The sequence below is a fragment of the Rhagoletis pomonella genome, unplaced genomic scaffold (genome assembly GCF_013731165.1).
Source record: "Rhagoletis pomonella isolate Grant_MI unplaced genomic scaffold, Rhpom_1.0 Rhpom_scaffold_00383, whole genome shotgun sequence".
Taxonomy (NCBI): domain Eukaryota; kingdom Metazoa; phylum Arthropoda; class Insecta; order Diptera; family Tephritidae; genus Rhagoletis; species Rhagoletis pomonella.
Window position 1 is genome coordinate 41,006 of NW_023458937.1, and position 18,392 is coordinate 59,397.

The 18,392-nt window shown below is 35.0% G+C and overlaps 2 protein-coding genes across 2 annotated transcripts in view; both read left to right on the plus strand.

Annotated features, from left to right (window-relative positions):
- Positions 1-6,716, plus strand: part of LOC118750750 — a 32,793-nt gene extending 26,077 nt beyond the window's left edge. Inside the window, 1 exon segment of the mRNA XM_036485484.1 lies at positions 1,947-6,716. Within this exon segment, the coding sequence (XP_036341377.1) occupies positions 1,947-5,305 (3,359 nt within the window). The 3' untranslated portion in view covers positions 5,306-6,716.
- A 4,955-nt stretch (positions 6,717-11,671) lies between these two features.
- On the plus strand, positions 11,672-14,542 carry LOC118750749 (breast carcinoma-amplified sequence 3 homolog). The gene is made up of 2 exons (XM_036485483.1): positions 11,672-12,954; positions 13,723-14,542. Exon 2 carries the CDS (start codon positions 13,779-13,781, stop codon positions 14,196-14,198), a length of 420 nt encoding a protein of 139 aa, XP_036341376.1. The 5' UTR covers positions 11,672-12,954; positions 13,723-13,778; the 3' UTR covers positions 14,199-14,542.
- The last annotated feature ends 3,850 nt before the right edge of the window (positions 14,543-18,392 follow it).

Here is an 18,392-nt window from a genome sequence, read left to right on the forward strand (position 1 = left end):
GATCGAATGGATGGCCGTCTTAGTCATCAGTTCTGAGTCTATTCGATTTCTGAGTATGAGGCCTTATGTTGGACAAAAGGGGGAGTATAAAGGACTCAGAGGAAATTAGCCTATAGTTACAGAAGATAGAGCTGGAAAATTATCGATGACACTAGCTCATCGATAGTATCGATGGTTTTTGACTATCGAAAACATCGATGGTTTTGTAATCACTATCGACAGTAACATACATATTTCAGAGCGCAGATGCAGCTTGAAGCCAAAAATCGTTGATAAAACTTTGCTCCTTAACAAAAATATCGACATATTTTCGCAATTCTGATCTCATTTTCAATAAAAGTTGTTGTGTTTAATTTTTTGACTTTTTTAATCAAAACTATCGATAGTGTCGACATTTTCGATAGTATCGATACTATCGATGGTTGTGAACTATCGATGGCCACGACCATCGATAGTTTCCAGCTCTAACAGATGATATGGAATAAATTAACCGACGAAGACTTGCGTGCCGCTTCCACTTTTCTCTCAAAGTGTTTGCCGCTGGTGATCCCATATAAAGGTTACAATGTAATTAATTAAATTAAATTAAAAGTATTTTTCAAAAAAAACTGGGTAACAGTTATTCGTCGCCACCCAGTACATGACCTGAACTATGTTTTCGACGATTTGATTCGGGTTCAGCGCCCCAAAATTCTTTTTAAATGTATTTAATGTTTCTGCTTCCAAAAACAGTTAAATTGTGTTGGCCTGGGTTATAAAAATATGTATGAACCACCATGCTTTAAAAATTGTTGGGATCAAAATTAGCAATAGTGATTTAAACAAAATTAAACCAAAAAATAAATTCACTATAAATAAAATAATTTGAGTAGAAACCCAAAGGAAATAAATTAAAATGAATTGAAATTAAGAAAATTACTTTAAAAGATATTAGAACGGAATCGACACCTGAGTTGAAGATCGACCTATCTCGGCAGCTAGTTCGAAAACGCCCTATCTCAGAAAACTTTTCAAAAACGACTTATCTTAGCTGTCGATTCAAAAACGCCCTACCTCAGCACATTTTCGTTTGAGATAGGGCGTTTTTGAACCGCATTCTGAGATACACCCTCATCTCAATAAAATTCCAAAGGTAGGAGTTTTATCATCACTAAGGCAGGAAAATACGTTGGGTGCATACAAATACAAATAACCGACAGTTAAGCACAAGAGACATCACATGATTTAGATAACTTTAGAATTTATAGGCGCAGTTTAGAATGTAGCTTTTTTGTTTGGAACATTTTAAGAATATTTTAGAGTTGGCCGATTACGCCTCGTAGTAACGCAAACCTCGTAAACAAACCGATTTTCCATACAAAATTAAGTAAGTTTACGATGTTTACTTGGTTACGAGGCATTAATGCGTTTAGATGAATACATTACCCCTGACCGTAGTTTTACACTGGAGATGTTATTTTTTATTTTTTTGTATTTTATTTATCCCTAAGCGCGTACCGTTAGATTGAGGCTTTTGCATTTTTCTTCTATGCATTCCTTAGGGGCTCGTGCTGCACGCATCTACCATTTAAATCTACATACAAAAACTTTGCTTATTTCTGTACTGGAGTATGGAGGCAAGTGATTTTGTTGATGTTCTGCTGCTTTGCAATGCATTCATTTGCGTTAATGAATATCTCGCACTCCCGCTCCGACTGCACCCAATTCGATTTTCGGCTGCATATTTTGCTACACATTAATTTTTGTTCATACATTAAAAATAATTATCAAGACCATATTGCGCAAATAAAAATATGATTGGCTATAAAAATGTGTTCATATGTAAACACCACACCACAGCACCGCGAATATTAATTTACAAAGAAAAATGCCTTTGGCTTTTTGTTAATGCTTCTTTCTCACAACATGTTTTGTTTTTCTTCTCTTCCTTTGTCTTTCTATTGAAGGTCGATTAGCCTCTGAGGTCGCTCCGTCTGATAGTGTTTCCTTCTATGATGCCCGTGCAGATCCCGATATTGGTGATGATGATTCAGATTTCAGCCCGAAAGCGATGTGTTTATATTCCTCTTCTTCTCCCGCCATGACATCAGAATCACTTGCTACAAAAAGTCTTTGGGACTTAGTTCCTGATGTCGATTCCGACAAAACTAAGACGACTCGGTTGTTTTCAAATCCATTAAAGAAGCAAACAGAAATTCCAAAAATTTCCACAGCTTCTGTAGAAAAAGTGGTTAACCCTCTGGGAACTGTAACAACTGTGATTTCAGGTATTTCGACTGAGGTTAAAAAGGACATTCTTGATGAAGTGGTGTCACAATTAGCTGCCGAAGAATGCATTATACATGAGAACTGTGATGAGTCTTTGTTTCGCCCCGTGGTGGCCATATTTTGCGATGACAAGGATCGAAAGGCAGAAGAAGAGGCTGCGCGAGAGAATAAAGAATTTTGCAAACCACCAGAGTTAATCAGAAATAAACTTGTTGTCCCAGTTATAGCAAAAGAAGTTGATGCAGAACTTAGTAAAAGGGAAAAAATTGAAAAGAGTGCGAAGATTAAGACGCAAAATTTGAAGAAAGCAAAAGACCTTTCGATGGAAAATAAGAAATCAATCGGCAGCGATTTAACCAACGAAAGTGATAAAAAACAAAAACAGCAAAAAGAAAAATTCGACTACAAACAAACGCCGACAGAATCGCCAATTACCAAATATAACTGTATGGAAGGTAAAAACGAGAAAATGAATAAAGATAATGATAATGTCGAATGCAATCGTGCAGACAATGTAAATAATAAAGTCAATGATTATGAAACAAAAAAAGGCGTCACAAGTATGTCATCATTGGAAGAAGAAGTAATAGAATTCAAGAGAATGTCACCTTTATCTGTAGTAAAGAATCGAAGGCAACCAACTTTATCAGATGTTAAAGGTCTAAGGAAAGAGCAATCAATAGAAGACTCTCCTAAAAACCCGTGCAAGGGTTTAAAATCGAATGAAGCTAAGAAAACTGATAAAAAAGGGAATGAATCCAAAAAGCTTGAAACAGAAAGGTTTAAACAGACAGAAAGGAACGAGGAATTGTCGTTGAAATATAATTTTTCATCTGATCATCAAGAAGAAAAAATCAAAGAGTCTGCCCAATGTTCAATACTACCAAAATCATTGGAGCTCGCTGAGATATCAGACTCGGAAGATCAGCATACAAAATTAAGTATAGCTTCGAAATCACACGTGTCCATTGACACGCCGCTTCAAGAGGTCAACGTTACGGAAATCGAAGGCGATATCAAAAGCACAAATAAATCAAACAATCTTTTAGATAAAAAAGACTTGTCGAAAAACTTTGAAAAGGCCGCCAAAGTAGGTGATAAATCAGATTTGAAACCGGAAAGGTTGGCAGATGTAACGTCTAAGGAGAAATTTGAAAGTGAAGAACCTAGTAAAATTGCACAAAGCTGTGCCACGCACGATTTGCGGAAAAATACCATACCAGCATCATTAACCCCGAAAGCAGCACCCAAGCAAAACGAAGAGCACTCTGAAAGTGATAGCTTATATACTGTTAAAGTTATAGATACTACTGAAGCAATACAACAGAATAAACAATCAAAACCCAAATGCACTGAAAACAAAACTTTGAAAGATGTAAGCAATAAACTAAGCAAGCACAAAAATAGTGATTCAAAATTAACACCAGTAGTTGTTAGCTCACCTAAAAAAACGCCAACGAAAGAACAAAAAGAATCAAAAAAATCTGCAAACACACCACAAGAATGCGATAATATAGTCGTAAGTGTTGCTGTACCTACTGAAACTTTGCCGATAACTAGTAAAAACTATGTTACAAAGGATTCTGTCGACGGAGTTGGCAAAAACAATAAAATACCGTTCGAACAAGAAGTCAGTACAGTTGTCTATAAGGAGGAAAATGAGGTATGCCCACTGTTGGAGCCAAAATCGAAAACTAATCCCGGTTCACAACCGCCCTTAGTAATGAATCCGGTTTGGAAAACTTTAAATACTGTTCAGACCGCGAAAACACACCCCGACACTCATATTGATAACTACCCAACCTTAGGAGCTGTCGGTAAAACTAAAAAGTTTGTTAAAAATAAGGAGAGCTCAACGGAGAAAAGCGAAGGCGCCGGCTGTAAGAGTGGGACCAAGTGCTCTTCAAATTTTGAATCGTTTTCTGCGTTACAACCACTAGAATCTTTGCCTCCATTACCAGTTTTGGAGCCACTAGAAATGTCTCCATATACAACAATTTTAAAACATAAAGAATCTAAGCCTCTTACAAAGGTCAAAGATAATTTGGCAGAGCAATTGAGCTTGATTAATTTTGACAGTCCTTTGCAAGAACATCCAAAGAGCGATCGGAAGATGGCATCAACATCTACGCTCAGTGGAATCAATCATCAAAATTTAATTTTCGCTTTATGCGGATCTCTGCACTATGAAGGTGATGAAGATAAATTGCCGACAGAATGTCCCATAACCTCTAATCCAAGTGGTGGAGACCCAACAGTAACGGAGTATAAGTTGCTGCACGAGAATGAGGAACAATACTTGAGTTTGGAACAAAGTTCTCAAGAAACAAATACAACCAACACAGCTACGACAAATGAAAAATCTTCCAGCTCAGAAAATTCTTCTGCATCAGAAGAAATTATTGTAATCGAAGAGAAAAAAATGAGTAAAAAGCAACGGCGGAAGCGACAACAAATGGAGATAAAGCAGCAGCAGGAAGAAGAGTCTGTAACTCGCGACGATGATGAAGAGTTACGCCCATTAATTGGCATGACAGATTCTCACTTAGAAACACTTGCAGGAGTAAGAAGGGATGTGCCCTGTTCAATGCCATCTAAACTAGAAAACAAGGATGTACCAGGAAAAATTAAAAATATAACTGTTTTAGAATTAGCACAAAATGCGACTGCTTCGCCACTAGCCAATTCCACAACTACCACGACGGATAGCGAAGGCCCCATACCAGCCACCACTTCAGACGACAACATTTTCATTTTGCCCTTGACCCCAGCAAACACCCATGCGCCCATGAAACAGAAGACCAAGAGAATCGAACATAAAATAAATCTTATGGCTGCGATTGATGCTGCTACCTCGTCGTCTACATCTTCTGCTGAAGAAAGTAATATGGAAACAGAAAGCCGCCGAATCGCCTCCGACCAAGAACTATCTGTCCACGGAGTAGGTGCATCACAAACTCAAACAGTTTCAACCAACGTCAGCTTAGTCACACCGTCATGTGCGCCAAAGAAGAAAAGCAAGCGCCGTAAGAGATAAGATTTAGCTTTCTGTTTGCTGTGTGTCTTTTGTGTAATGATTGTATACTATTTATATATTGTATACTACACTGGCAAAAGAAATAGTGATAGAATTTTAATGACAGGTGCTGATGAAAAAGTATCAAAGAATGGTTTAGCAAAAACAAGATTGACTTAATTGTACATATAATTTTACGATTTGAATAACACAAACGCGCCAGCATTTGTACATACATATGTACATACATATAATATGTATGTATGTATGTATGTATGTACACATCGTCGCCTGAATTAAAGATTGTCGTATGTTGCTTTCGGCAGGTTTTGGGAAATGCCAATTGAAGTTTGGAATGCAGTTCCTCAAAGATTGTTTTCAAAGTCCCAGAGAATGTTACTACTTCACGAAATTTTTAAATTATTTTATTTTTATTGTTTATTGTTAATTATTTTTCAATTTATGAAGGATTTTCTTTAGTAAAATTTTTTTTTGTATGCTACATTTGTCAACAATTTTGCAACCACTTCGTATGACATGCGAACAGAAACAACAACAACAACATGCGACGAAATGAGATACATTTTGTTTACTAATTTAACTATACTTTTTACTCAATTTCTCGGAAACTAAATGAGATATCCAAATATAGGCGACGCCATTTTAAAGATCTTTATTAATTTAGCATGACTGCATTATTAACTCAATTTGTACTAAATTATCGATAAAATTTTTGTCAATATCACGGAAACTTAGAGAGGTATCTAAAAACTGATAAAACCACTTACGACAACCTTTTATCCAGGCGACGATATGTATGTAAGTGTCAGCACTACGTATGCATAAACAATAATTCTATTGCATGAAAGTTTAATTACATAACAAATTTCATGAAAACATTGTCAAAACTTATTTTATAACTCCCCATTTCCAAGAATCGCAATGAATCATAAACCGAGCACGAATCAGAAGAGACATATTTTTACATAATTTTATTTGCCTATTGAAAAACAACAACAAACTAAAAAAGCATCCACTTATACCTCTAAATTTTTTATTAACAGAAAATTATAATTTATTATGTTAATACAGTCTATAACCGCGGCCAAAAATGGAAGATTTATAAAAAGTATTTATTATTAGTAAATGTCTTATAGTTTGTGTTCAATTATGTATGGAAGTTTTCTTAGTTACTCTGCAAAAGTTTTATACCCAACAGTAGCACTATGTATATTTACAATAACGTAATATTTAATTTCGGTTTTGTATGTCTTAAAATCAAATGGCAAAGGGTTATTAAAATGATGAATTTTTAGGATATACATACATACAATGTGAACGTATAAAAGTTGTAAATAGATTATCTTATTCATTGTAATATTAAACTGGCTTTATTAAATCATATAAAATAAAGGTTTAAGTTAATAACCAACTCCGTCTTTTTTCACGTTTCACGTTGCAAACCGCCGTACCCTTTTTTGATAATTGTGGTATAGAACAGTAATCGGAAACCGTTGTATGACGGTGGTTCGCTTTTAAAGAACAAAGTTGGCAAAGATTACTTATTTCACACATACATATGTATACAGATACTACGAGTACTATATTACACCTTATGTTTATATTACACGCTTTTATTTAACTTGCTCATCCCGCGGAAATTTCTAATCGATCTAGAGGCTTGAAACTTTGAGCATGGTTACAATCACGATGACAATGCAATTTAAAATATAAATTGATTCCTAAAATGGTGTAGGCGCATCGGCGTAGCCAGAATAAAATTTAGGGGGGGGCTCGACCCTATTAAGCTGGCATTTCAGGGTACTATTTTATTTATATATAAGGAAAATTTGAAAGTTAGGGGGGGCTCGAGCACCCCCCTGCCCCTACCTGGCTACGCCCATGTGTAGGCGTCTTGATTTCAAGGTAAAAGTTATGGCTGACAGAGCGTAATTTGCCAAAGAACGTAAAAAATGCTCCAAGTTCTTCATATTGCGAATTCTTTTGTAAGTGAAGTACCGAAAATTAGTTTCAACTGTTTTCCCATGCCCCAACTGTTAAGTTTCATAAACTTGTGTATATCGTCGCTACATGTCAAACTACGAATGTTCAAAAATGCTTTTTCAATTGCGCATGCGTCTAGAGTGTTTGGCAAGTTGCCAAATCGTCAAATTTCGAGTCTTCTTAGAAGCAGAGGATACTGGCTTTAACAAAGTGTCGAATCCCACAACAATTTTTACAACCGTTTTTTTTTGCTATCGTGAAAAGTACCCATTTTCATATTCGATAGTTTGACATGGTAGCGACGATATGTAAAGCATCAAATGTTGCATGCTGTTAAGAATTACGTAACATCTTTGTTTTTCTATCACAGGGAGACAGAATACGATAAACGGCACCCGTTTCGCATTAGAAGTCACTTTCGTTTTAAAATTGTATGCACTTATATATATCGTCGTTTAAAGTACAAAACCGCGTATCAACAAAATGCAAAACCGCGTAGGTGAGGTTTCTTCTGAGTACTGTTAAGGCTTTCTAAAACATAGCTCAACCAGCTACCGACGTAAAACCGTACACCGTGACACGAATTACATATCTTATGGGATTCTCGTGTTAACGTTAACGCACCACCGAATGACGCAAGAATGGTAGAATACAAGATTGCGCCAATCGAGCTGAGAGCAACTGGTTGTGATGCCACATTATTTTTAGAATGAGAGTGTAAAGAATAATTTTGAAGAAGAAGAGGAGGAAGCGAACAAGTTGTGCGAAATAGTGATGTAAAACTAGGAAGAATTGTACCTACTCTTCAGCTTCTTAAATTTGAACGTACATTCGGTACAATCACGTTATTTTAGGTACATTTGGAACGTAGTAAAATATTGTTTCATGTAAGCCAAAAAGTTTTTATGGTACAGATGGAAGATGTAGTCCACCAAGTGACAAAAATATATGCACATAAAAGTACATGTTTACTGTTTAGGTACGTGTATCTACTTTTCGGTACAACTTTTCGTCAAATAGGTACAATATGAATATTTAATATTCATCACTAGTGCTCAAAAATAATAATGTGACGTCAGCGAAAGGATGGATGCTGTCAAACCGAGAAAGAGAGGATTAACGGTCCGCGGAAGGCACCACCTTTGTTTCGCTACATCGTACGCATGACGGTGACGATTCCACATAGTTTAACATCACTATTTCGCACCACTTGTTCGCTTCTTCATCTTCTTCAAAATTATTCTTTACACTCTCATTCTAAAAATAATGTGAAGTCACACCCAGTTGCTCTCAGCTCGATTGGCGCAATCTTGTATTCTATCATTCTTGACGGTGACGTTGTCGTTGCTTCTCACTCTCTATCAACAGCAATTGCAGGGCGCTCCGCCGGTGGCTGGTTGAGCTAACACTCGCGTTCGCCACCGCGAAGTGTTTGTACCGCGATGTTGGGAATCCTGTATAGTTTTGGGAATTCTGTATAGTTTTGGGCCATGGGATTACACCGTGCGACAGTCAATTTAACACACGAAAAAATCAATATATTCACAAAACTGGGGCCAAATATAGTAAAACTGCGTTTTTAGTGTTTCGCTCTGACGTCAGGATTTTTTTTTTAAAGAGACTGAAATATTTAGAATAAGATTGAATAAAAAAAAATATTCTAAAGATTCGGTGCATTGTACAATAACAATATGGGTATCAATTAAAAGGAAAAATTCTGTAGAATAGAAAAAAAAAGTTGATTTTTGGGTGCACCAGGACGAATAAGTATTGAAAATGTCCTTTTAAAACTTTATCCTTGAATATCCTTGGAAACTTCCAATATTTATTTTTGAAAAAAATATATGTCAAGGACTAATTAGTTTTAGATAAAAAAATTTTACACTTCTCTTAATAAGATATTGATAGTTACAATATACATAAATAAAGATATTTGAATCATAAAAGAACAAACTGACCGTAGGATATACCTACGATTTAAATACTTGATTTATTTTGTGTACAAGGGCGTAGCCAGCCTTTCATCTAGGGGGGCAAGAGTTTATATAGAGGGAAAAAATGTTTTAAATATATATTATTATTATATACAACGAAATTTTTGTGTTTAAGAAAGTGTAAGTTTTCTGGTAGCCTTTACAATGATACCAATTTTTTAAAAATCGGTTAGTAATTTTTTTTTTTTAATATTTTTCTTTATAAAAAGGGGTATTTTTTGCTTTCAAGTGTTTCTTCTCAAATTTTTTTTTTATTTTTTTTATTATTTTATAAAAAAATGTATTCTTTCCTTTTAAGTGTTTTTTCTCAAATTTTTACATACAAAGTATACAAATATGCATAACAGAAGAGGAGAAGGGGGTGCAATCACGTTTAAAAAAATACCAACTTTTTAAAAACCAGTTAAAAATTGTTTGAAATATAAGGTTTTTAATTTTTTGAAGATCCGACCTTTGCCCCCTTATAGCACCTGTAATATAAGTTTGCAAAAAAAAAAAGTTATAAACCATTTAAATAAGAGCAAAAGGCGGTCTACGATTTTTTTTTAGTTTTTTTAATTATTTACATATGTATAATAATAAAAAATAATTTTTTACCAAAGATCTTATTTCGAACTTCGAAGGCCCATATCTCGATTTCGGAGGCTAACTTCGAAAAACGGAGAAATTACTTTTTACCTATGACTCAATCTCTTAAAAAAAAAATTGGTTTGGTCCAATACGCATCGGAGTGCTGTACAGTGTAATGATTCTAGTATCTTCATTTAAGTATGTTGTAACTATCAATATCTTATAAAGAGAAGTGAACATTTTTTTTATCTAAAACTAATCAAGTTAGAAGGACGAAATTCGAGGATGTGATAGTTTACATATTAGTCCTTGACATATATTTTTTTCAAAAATTAATATTGGAAATTTCCCAGGATATTCAAGGATGAAGTCTTAAAAGGACATTTTAAACATTTATTCGTCCTGGTGAAACAAAAAATTAAAATTTAAATTCTACAGGATTTTTCCTTTTATGAGAAGCTGTTTTTCATGGCAGAAATACACTCGGAGGTCTGCCATTGCCTGCCGAGGGACGACCGCTGTTAAGAAAAAACCTTTTTCTATATTTTTTTGCGATGTTGCTTTGACTAGGGCTTGAACCCAGGCATTGCGGAGTGGAAGCGCGCACTGCACCACAGCGGCGAAAAGTGGTTATGAAAACGCAAAATGGTGGAGAGAAGAACTGAAAAAATTAGGTAAAAAATTTAATTACTTATGTATTATTAGTAAAAATAATATATAGGAGAAAAATCGATCACGTCCGATATGTCAGGTCCGTTATCACATTTTAATTCAAAATATAACCAACAACGAATTCCTTCTGACTAAAAATTAATTCGTTGGAATTGGCAATTTGACTTTATTTAAAGAATGTTTAAGAAAGGAAAACCTCACAGGTTTCACAGAGTTTTGCTTATTTTAACATGTACTCTGAAACCACCTCTTTTTTGTCACGTCCGTTATGCCTTCCTTTTCATCGATGTTTCCGACACCAGTGTTCCAAGCATTGCTTCCGTTTCCGTGTACTTTATTTAACTCTAAAGTTGTACTCATCAGATAACAATTATTTGGTGAACGAAAAATAAAACACCCAACAAATAAGCCGTTTATTTTGAAAGTGGCATAAGTCACATTTTCAAAAAAATCTAGTGTATGATAACACCAATTGAGAACTACTGCGGTCTTGTTCGAGGGAAGTTTTACTATTGGGCGGTATAACGAAAATGTATATTTTGAAAGTGGCATAAGTCACTAAAAAAAATCAAGTTATTGATAGCATGGAATACACCGAGCAAAAGTAAATTTTGCACAAAATAATATATACATAAATGTACTCCCAAAACTAGGAGCAGAATATAGTAAAACTGCGTTTTTAGTTTCTTTCTCTGGCATCAGGATTTTTTAAAGGACTTGGGAATTTCAAAGATTTGATTAGTTCGAAAAATTCAGTGCTATATAGAATAATAAATGGATATCAAAAATTCTGTAGAGTTGAAAAATATAAACTTTTTTTGTGCATAAGGACGAATAGGTATTGAAAATGTCCTTTTAAAATTTTGTTCTTGAGTATCCTTGCAAATTTGCAGTATTTATTTTTGAAAAAATTATAATACCGTAAAAAAAAATAATATTTTAAAGGGTATTTTCAATATCAATTCGTCATTGTGAACCAAAAAATTTAATATTTTTAAATTCTAAATTTATTTATAATGAGGCGTATTTGAAATTTTTGTATAGAAAAATTTCAATATTTTCGATTCGTACGAAAACAAGAATACGCCCAAATGTTTTCTTGTGAAAGCTTGTCAAAATTTGGTGCGACTAAAATTTTTTATGTAAGTATTATAAGTCCATTTTTTATTCATTGTCAGTCACAAGTTGCATGTACTTGGCCCTACCCTCAGTTAGTCATCATTTTGGTTTCTTCAACCACCACCACTGTCAATGCGTCCCCCCACACCCCCCTCTAAGAGGTAAAGTCAGTTGTCCAAAAATGGACGACGTACGTAGTTACTGTATAGTGTACATAAAACCTACCTGCCACCGTGCTAGATTATCTTCGGCATGATCTATTACGCTCTTGTCGTCTCAGCTGTGCTATTAAGTTTGCCGCGACTGTGCGGAATGATTTCCATTTCTCTGGCGACTCGGTTATGTGCAGAATCAGGTTCTCTGGCGTCGCGTTTACTCCATGTGCAACGTTAAGGAAGACTCGTTCCTCCTGGATTTTCGGCATGCAAAAAGAACATGTTCTGCATCTTCTACTCTGTTTTGGCCGCAGGTTTCACAATGTTCGGCATCATCTAATTTGAAGCGGAAGAAGTACGCTTTAAAGCAGCCGTGCCCACTTAGAAGTTGCGTGACATTAAAGTCTACTTCCCCATGTTTTCTTGCCAGCCAGCTTTCTATATGTGGTATAAGCCTGTGCGTCCAGCGACCGCTGTTCGAGTGATCCCATCGGTGTTGCCACTGCTCCATTGTGCTGCTGATTGAAATGGACGTTTCTTGGACCAACAGATTGATAGGATGTAGGCCTGAGATGACCAGCGCTGCATCTTCCGACACCGTACGGAACGCCGAGCAGACTCTTAGTAGATCGTATACCCTTGATGTACAGCGGCGTGTCGCATGCAGTTGCCCAAACCTCCGACCCGTAGAGAATAACGGACTTGAGAACACCCAGCTAGCAACTTCCCAACGTTATGTCTTGGACCTCTTGTGTTGAGCATAAGTCCTGAGAGTGCTCCTTGGGTGGACGCTGCCTTTTCGCAAACGTAGTCCAAGTGATCCTTAAATTTCAGCCTCGAGTCGAACTTGATGCCTAGGTACTAGAGTGAGGGTTTCGACTGCACAGTGAATTCTTTAACTCTTATTTCTGCCTGCTCTCTGATTTTTCGTTTGCTTATTAGAAGAAGCTCTGTTTTCTTCTCAACGATGGCAGCAACGGTTACTTCCGCACATCGTTCTACCTCGGATAAATGTTTGGCGACAACTACTACGGCAACGTCGTCTGTGCGAACCCGATTATCTTCGCTTCCGCGGGAACATGCAAGCGCAGGACGCCATCATACATGACAAGGAGTGGTCGCAGTATCGAACCCTGAGGGACACCGACATACATATGTATGTATGTGTAAAAATATATGCATCGGCGTAGCCAGAATGAAATTTAGAAATTCCGATTTCAAACTTTGTACAAAAATTAGAAACATTCTGCTTATTTTCACCAAATTTTCAAACTTTTTAATCATAATTTGGGTATGCAGTTTTGTAGGCCATTTAATTCTAGTATAATGAAGTGCAAGTTTCAAGCTGCTATAAAATCCCGTTAATTTCTGTCAATTTTTTTGTGCTGGCAATGTCTTTCATATAAAAGAAAATTGTCGATAATACTATTGTATGGAAAAATCGTGAAACACCTTCAACCAAAAAAAACTCATTTTTATGAACTGCCTGCAAATGCTTTTTCATGTTGGCTGTTGTCTGTCGCTACATCTGAACATATGAAAAGAAATTCCAAATAATCGGCGAAAAAAGGCCGACGCCGATGCCGATGCCGACGCCGATGCCGATGCCGATGCCGATTAATCGATCTACTTAGTACTGAAATCAGCCAATAAACAACCCATCTACTATGTGTGTACACATCGGTACTTTTTAAAACTGCATTGTTACCTTTATAAGCACTGACCGTGCATATATGTATAAGAAAATTACATAAAACCCGTTAAACGTGTCTTGTTAAAAAAAAAAAAAAAATACAGTTGTAGGGTTAAAATCTTCTAATAATTGTTGAACGAAAAATTTAATGTAAAATATAATATCAATATCAGTTGGAGTTTGCGAGAAATACTTATATATGTATATGTCTGTATGTTTATGTCATTTTAGGCTTGAGCGTTGTACCCGCTGTATTTCGAGAGAACAATGTTGCCACCATCGATAAAATGGATTGCGTAAGTGGAATAGAAACCAAAGTTGAGCTTCGAAAGCACAAAGAAACTAACAAATCCGAAGTCAAATCGTCTAAAAATACTCACAATTGCGAGGCCATCAGCAGCACCAATGCTCCCGCCAACAGGTTTGACCTCTCAGGTCGCACCAAGAACTATTTCACTGGTGAAGAAAATACAATCATTAACATCGACTTTTCGGACGATCAAATGAGTGTTGGCAGTATACCCTCATCCAACTCGCCCCCTTTAAGCCTAAATGGTATGCTGGAGACCAATCTAATGCATTTTCCAACAGGTGGAGACAATGTGGATAATGCGACGAACAGTGATGCTTTAGATGACATTGATTACAGTGATGGCCACTTCGAAGATAGTAATAGAGACGCGACAAATAAGGATTCCTCTTTGTGAGATTTACTAAAGCACCATTCACGCGTAGGAGCAACAGTTTTGAGTGGTAGTTCATATCTGAACAAGATTTACAGAAATATTTTCAACAATTCTACATCTAAATAGACAAGTTGAACAGTTTGGATGAATGGTCCTCTTGCATAAGAGGCGAGAGAGACACTGTTTTCCGAGTAATATTGCTCAACTTGATTTGATCTTAAGCCTGCCTATCAGGATTAATGGCCATAAAACTTTTGAATGAGAATTGCAGTTGCCTTATTTTTCAAGGCTTTTGCTGATATACATACATACATATCGTCGTTTAAAGTACAAAACCGCGTATCATCAAAATGCAAAACCGCGTATGTGAGGTTGCATAAATTATTTTCTAGTGGGTAAAAACACTAATTTTTCAAAATGGTTCTCTTTTTTATAAAGCAATCGCATTTCTGGCTAGTATATTTCAGGACGAATGGATAACGATTAAGCCAAGAGCTTTTGGCAGTAAATGGCAGTTACGCGGTTTTTTACTTTAAACGACGGTATGTATGTATGCATATAATTTAGACTGGGTCGGTTTCCATATAAAACAAAAAACTTTTTAATTCACGATGAAAGTCTCTCCAAGTAAGTTTTCCATCAAGCTGGTTACTAACATTTTTTTTTTTGTTTGCCAACCAGACTGATAACTTATTCATATGTGTGTGTGTACGCATGAGCGTAAGCATATCAAAGCTAATGAAGATGATTGTTTATACATATACATAAATTAGGTCTTTTTTTATGCGGTACATGCGTTCCTCAGAAAGGCGCATGAAAAAGTTCTTTACTTTATAAAAAAAAAAGGGGATGCGTTCCAGCATTTCAAAAACCGCATAAATTCTGACACTCCATGTAAAAAAATTCTAAAAAACCGCAAAAAAATCCAATGAGGCAATATTGAATTTCTTCACTTCAACACTTATTACTTCATGTAAAACTGAACATTAATGAAATAAATAAAATCTGTATTTTAACCAAAAATCAAAAAAACACAACAATAAATACATGAATTATGTAAGAATACAAAGACAAATTATTTATCAGAAACATTGTCCCCTACACACTTAAAAAATAATAAAAACTCTCGAGAAAGCAAAATCGCTACAGCGAAAAAATGGCCTGAAAATCCGAATAAATTCAAATCCGCGTAAAAAGAGACCTAAGTGTATATATAACGCAAGCATTCTTCTTAATTCGAAATTTGTAATTTTTGGCTATTAACTATGCACTTACGAAAATTTTGACTAAACTTTGCTAATTTTCTTTCTATCATGACCCACTTATTACACATGCACATGGGAACATGGTCGATCATAGTATGTATGTATGTATATTCAAACATATGAACGTATACTACAAAATGTAAGAAAGTTTCTTAAGATGATGATTGGGAAATCGACTTCATGTATTTCCCTCACAGGACCCTCCCTACCAGAAGAGTTTGCCGTATACTCAAACACAAACGCAAATTACTTCTTACCGTTTGAATCCGGTAACATTTTTATGAATTTATTAAAAGCAATGTGAAAATTCGACTAAATATAACTGTAGATTTTAATGTACATGGTCGCTCCGTACTCTTCCCTGGCAGCATTTCGAGTCAGTAAGAGCTGATTCCTATAGATTTTTGCGGAAGAATCAGAATCTGACCTTAGAAATTTCAAATTGGCTCTACTTTTTGAGATATTTTGACTAAAAGGTGTAAAAAAAAACGAATTATTGGCATATTTTGAACCGTTATAATATAAAAACAGTACATGATAGAATATTTTTAATAGATGTAAAGAAAGCTTAAAGCTTGTTCTGAAAGATAAGAAGACTTTATGGTAGTATTATTTTTGAAAATCTTTTAAAATGCACAGGTAAGCAAAAAGTAAAAAATGTCCGCATATTTCTACTTAAAATTAATTTAGAGTAATTTTCATGTTGTAGCTGTGTTCGCTGTGCATATATTTTTAAACTTGTTTTTGTAGCTTTTTACAAGCTTTTTTACATCGTATTCGAAAGATTCTACCAGACCCCGTTATTCCTTATAGATGTCTAAAAAATGCCAAAAATTTGTATTTTGGTACTTTTACGTCAAAATATCTTAAAAACTGGAGCAAATGTAACGTTTCTAATTTCAGATTTTGATCCTACGGGAAAAATTCTGTAAGAATCAGGGTTGAGTTTCCGTGCCTCAAAATTTTTTGAAATCTTGTTGGCCTGTGTTGTAGATCAATTATAATTGGAGTTAATAAGCTTATTTCAGAAAAAAAATTATCGCTTTTCTTTTTTTTTGAAAATGTTTCCACGCGATTTCTACTCCTTAAGTCTTTTGCTTGGTCTCGTTAAAATAATTTTCCTTTTAAATAGATGTGTTGAATGATTATGCCTTTTTGGAATACAAGTTTTAGCTTAAAATATTAACGGAAATGATCAAAGTGCGAAATTTGGTGTCTGCGATTCCAAGCCCCAAAATTTTTCTTTATATTTTATAAAATACGCATTTAACTTTCCGATTTCGATCGAAATACATAGTTCTTTATAGTAGTGTCGCTTTGGTATCATAAAAGACGTGACACTTCGGTGGAACCCTTCTTTCCGACAACGAATAAGAATTCGAGGAAAGCGATATCTTCGGATATGATTTTCACAGAAATGTATCAGTTAGTTATGTTTTAGTTTTTCCTATTTTCAAACAAATTTTGTATTTGTATTCAAGTTTACGGCAAATGGTTCTTGCAGGGATTTAATCTGATACGACTGCACATATACATACATGTGCGTGCATGTTTTTTACAACAGCTGTTTAAAATAATCAAGAAATTATCATTTAAAATCATACCGAGTACACGTTAATCTACAAAATGTATGTCGTTGCATATGTGTATGTATATTTTTAATATATGTATGTATATCTTCTATATTCACTTATTATATCGTTGCTCGTATGCCAGAAACATGAATGTGTAAAAGTTAAAATTTTGGGAAATCAAGTTTGAAAGTTTTTTTTTTTTTAGTAGACTTAACTCTACATTTATGCAATTGAAATTGTAAAATATACGGTTTCCGTGTACGCATGGTATTCTGGATTTTAGTATAACATAGATCATCCGAAGGTTAATCAAGTCAACTAAATAGCTTAAAACTGACTGATAAATTTGCACATTCATGCTTCTGGAATAAGGGTGATGACATCTTAACGATTAAGGGACACGCATATTTTACAATTAAATTGGATTTAAATTAGTTTACCTAGCAAGTAAGTAATATTTTGTATGGCCTTAAAGCACTATGTAATAAGTATTTTTACAATAAACCGTTATACATTTTAACTATTCGATGGCCAGCTATACATTTTGCCATACAATATTTTTTAGCTATTAAAAGTTGCGAAATTTTGCAACGGAGCCATTGATTGGGAGGTGATTCCCGTCGAATAAGAATATAGTCTTCGAATTATCGAGATGGATCTATGTAGTTTCTTTAGATAAATAAAATAAATAAATATGTAAATAATTGGCGCTTACACATTTTCTAGTGCTTGGCCGAGCTTCTCCCCATATTTGTGGGGCGCGACTTGGGGGAGGGGAGGGACTTGCAGTTCTACGTCGCCTCTGAACGGCGAATCGTTTTAGTGAGAAGCTTTTTCATTGGAAGTTTGCCATTGCTTATCCTTTTTTCAACTACTCCTGGTTTGCGAATTTATTTCTCTTATAAAACTCGAGATATGTATCTTTGGAAAATATGGTCCGTCAATTCAGAAATATCTACCAAATTTTAGATGAAAATACATATCGTTACCTTAATTCACAAAGGCCCTAACCATAATGTAATAAACGTAACAAACAGGTAAACACGTACGAAAAAAAAGAAACACATCCCTACAAAAAGCTAGCTTGAAACTAGTTGATAAGTAATGCAGGAGTAATGAAGGTGATTGTTTTCTTTAAACGCGTTTCTATTTAAATATCCTGCACCTCGCAAATTTTTTCGGTTTTTACGATACCGGGATTTTCAGGATGTCGTTGGTTCAATCTAGATATTTATTATATTTCAACGACTTAACATGAAAAAATTGCATCAATATGGTTTGAGAAGCTCTCCTACCATATAATTAATAATAAGTAAATGGGTTTGAAATGTATTTTCGATTTAAAGTGAAAATTATTTCATAACTAACAAAACGAA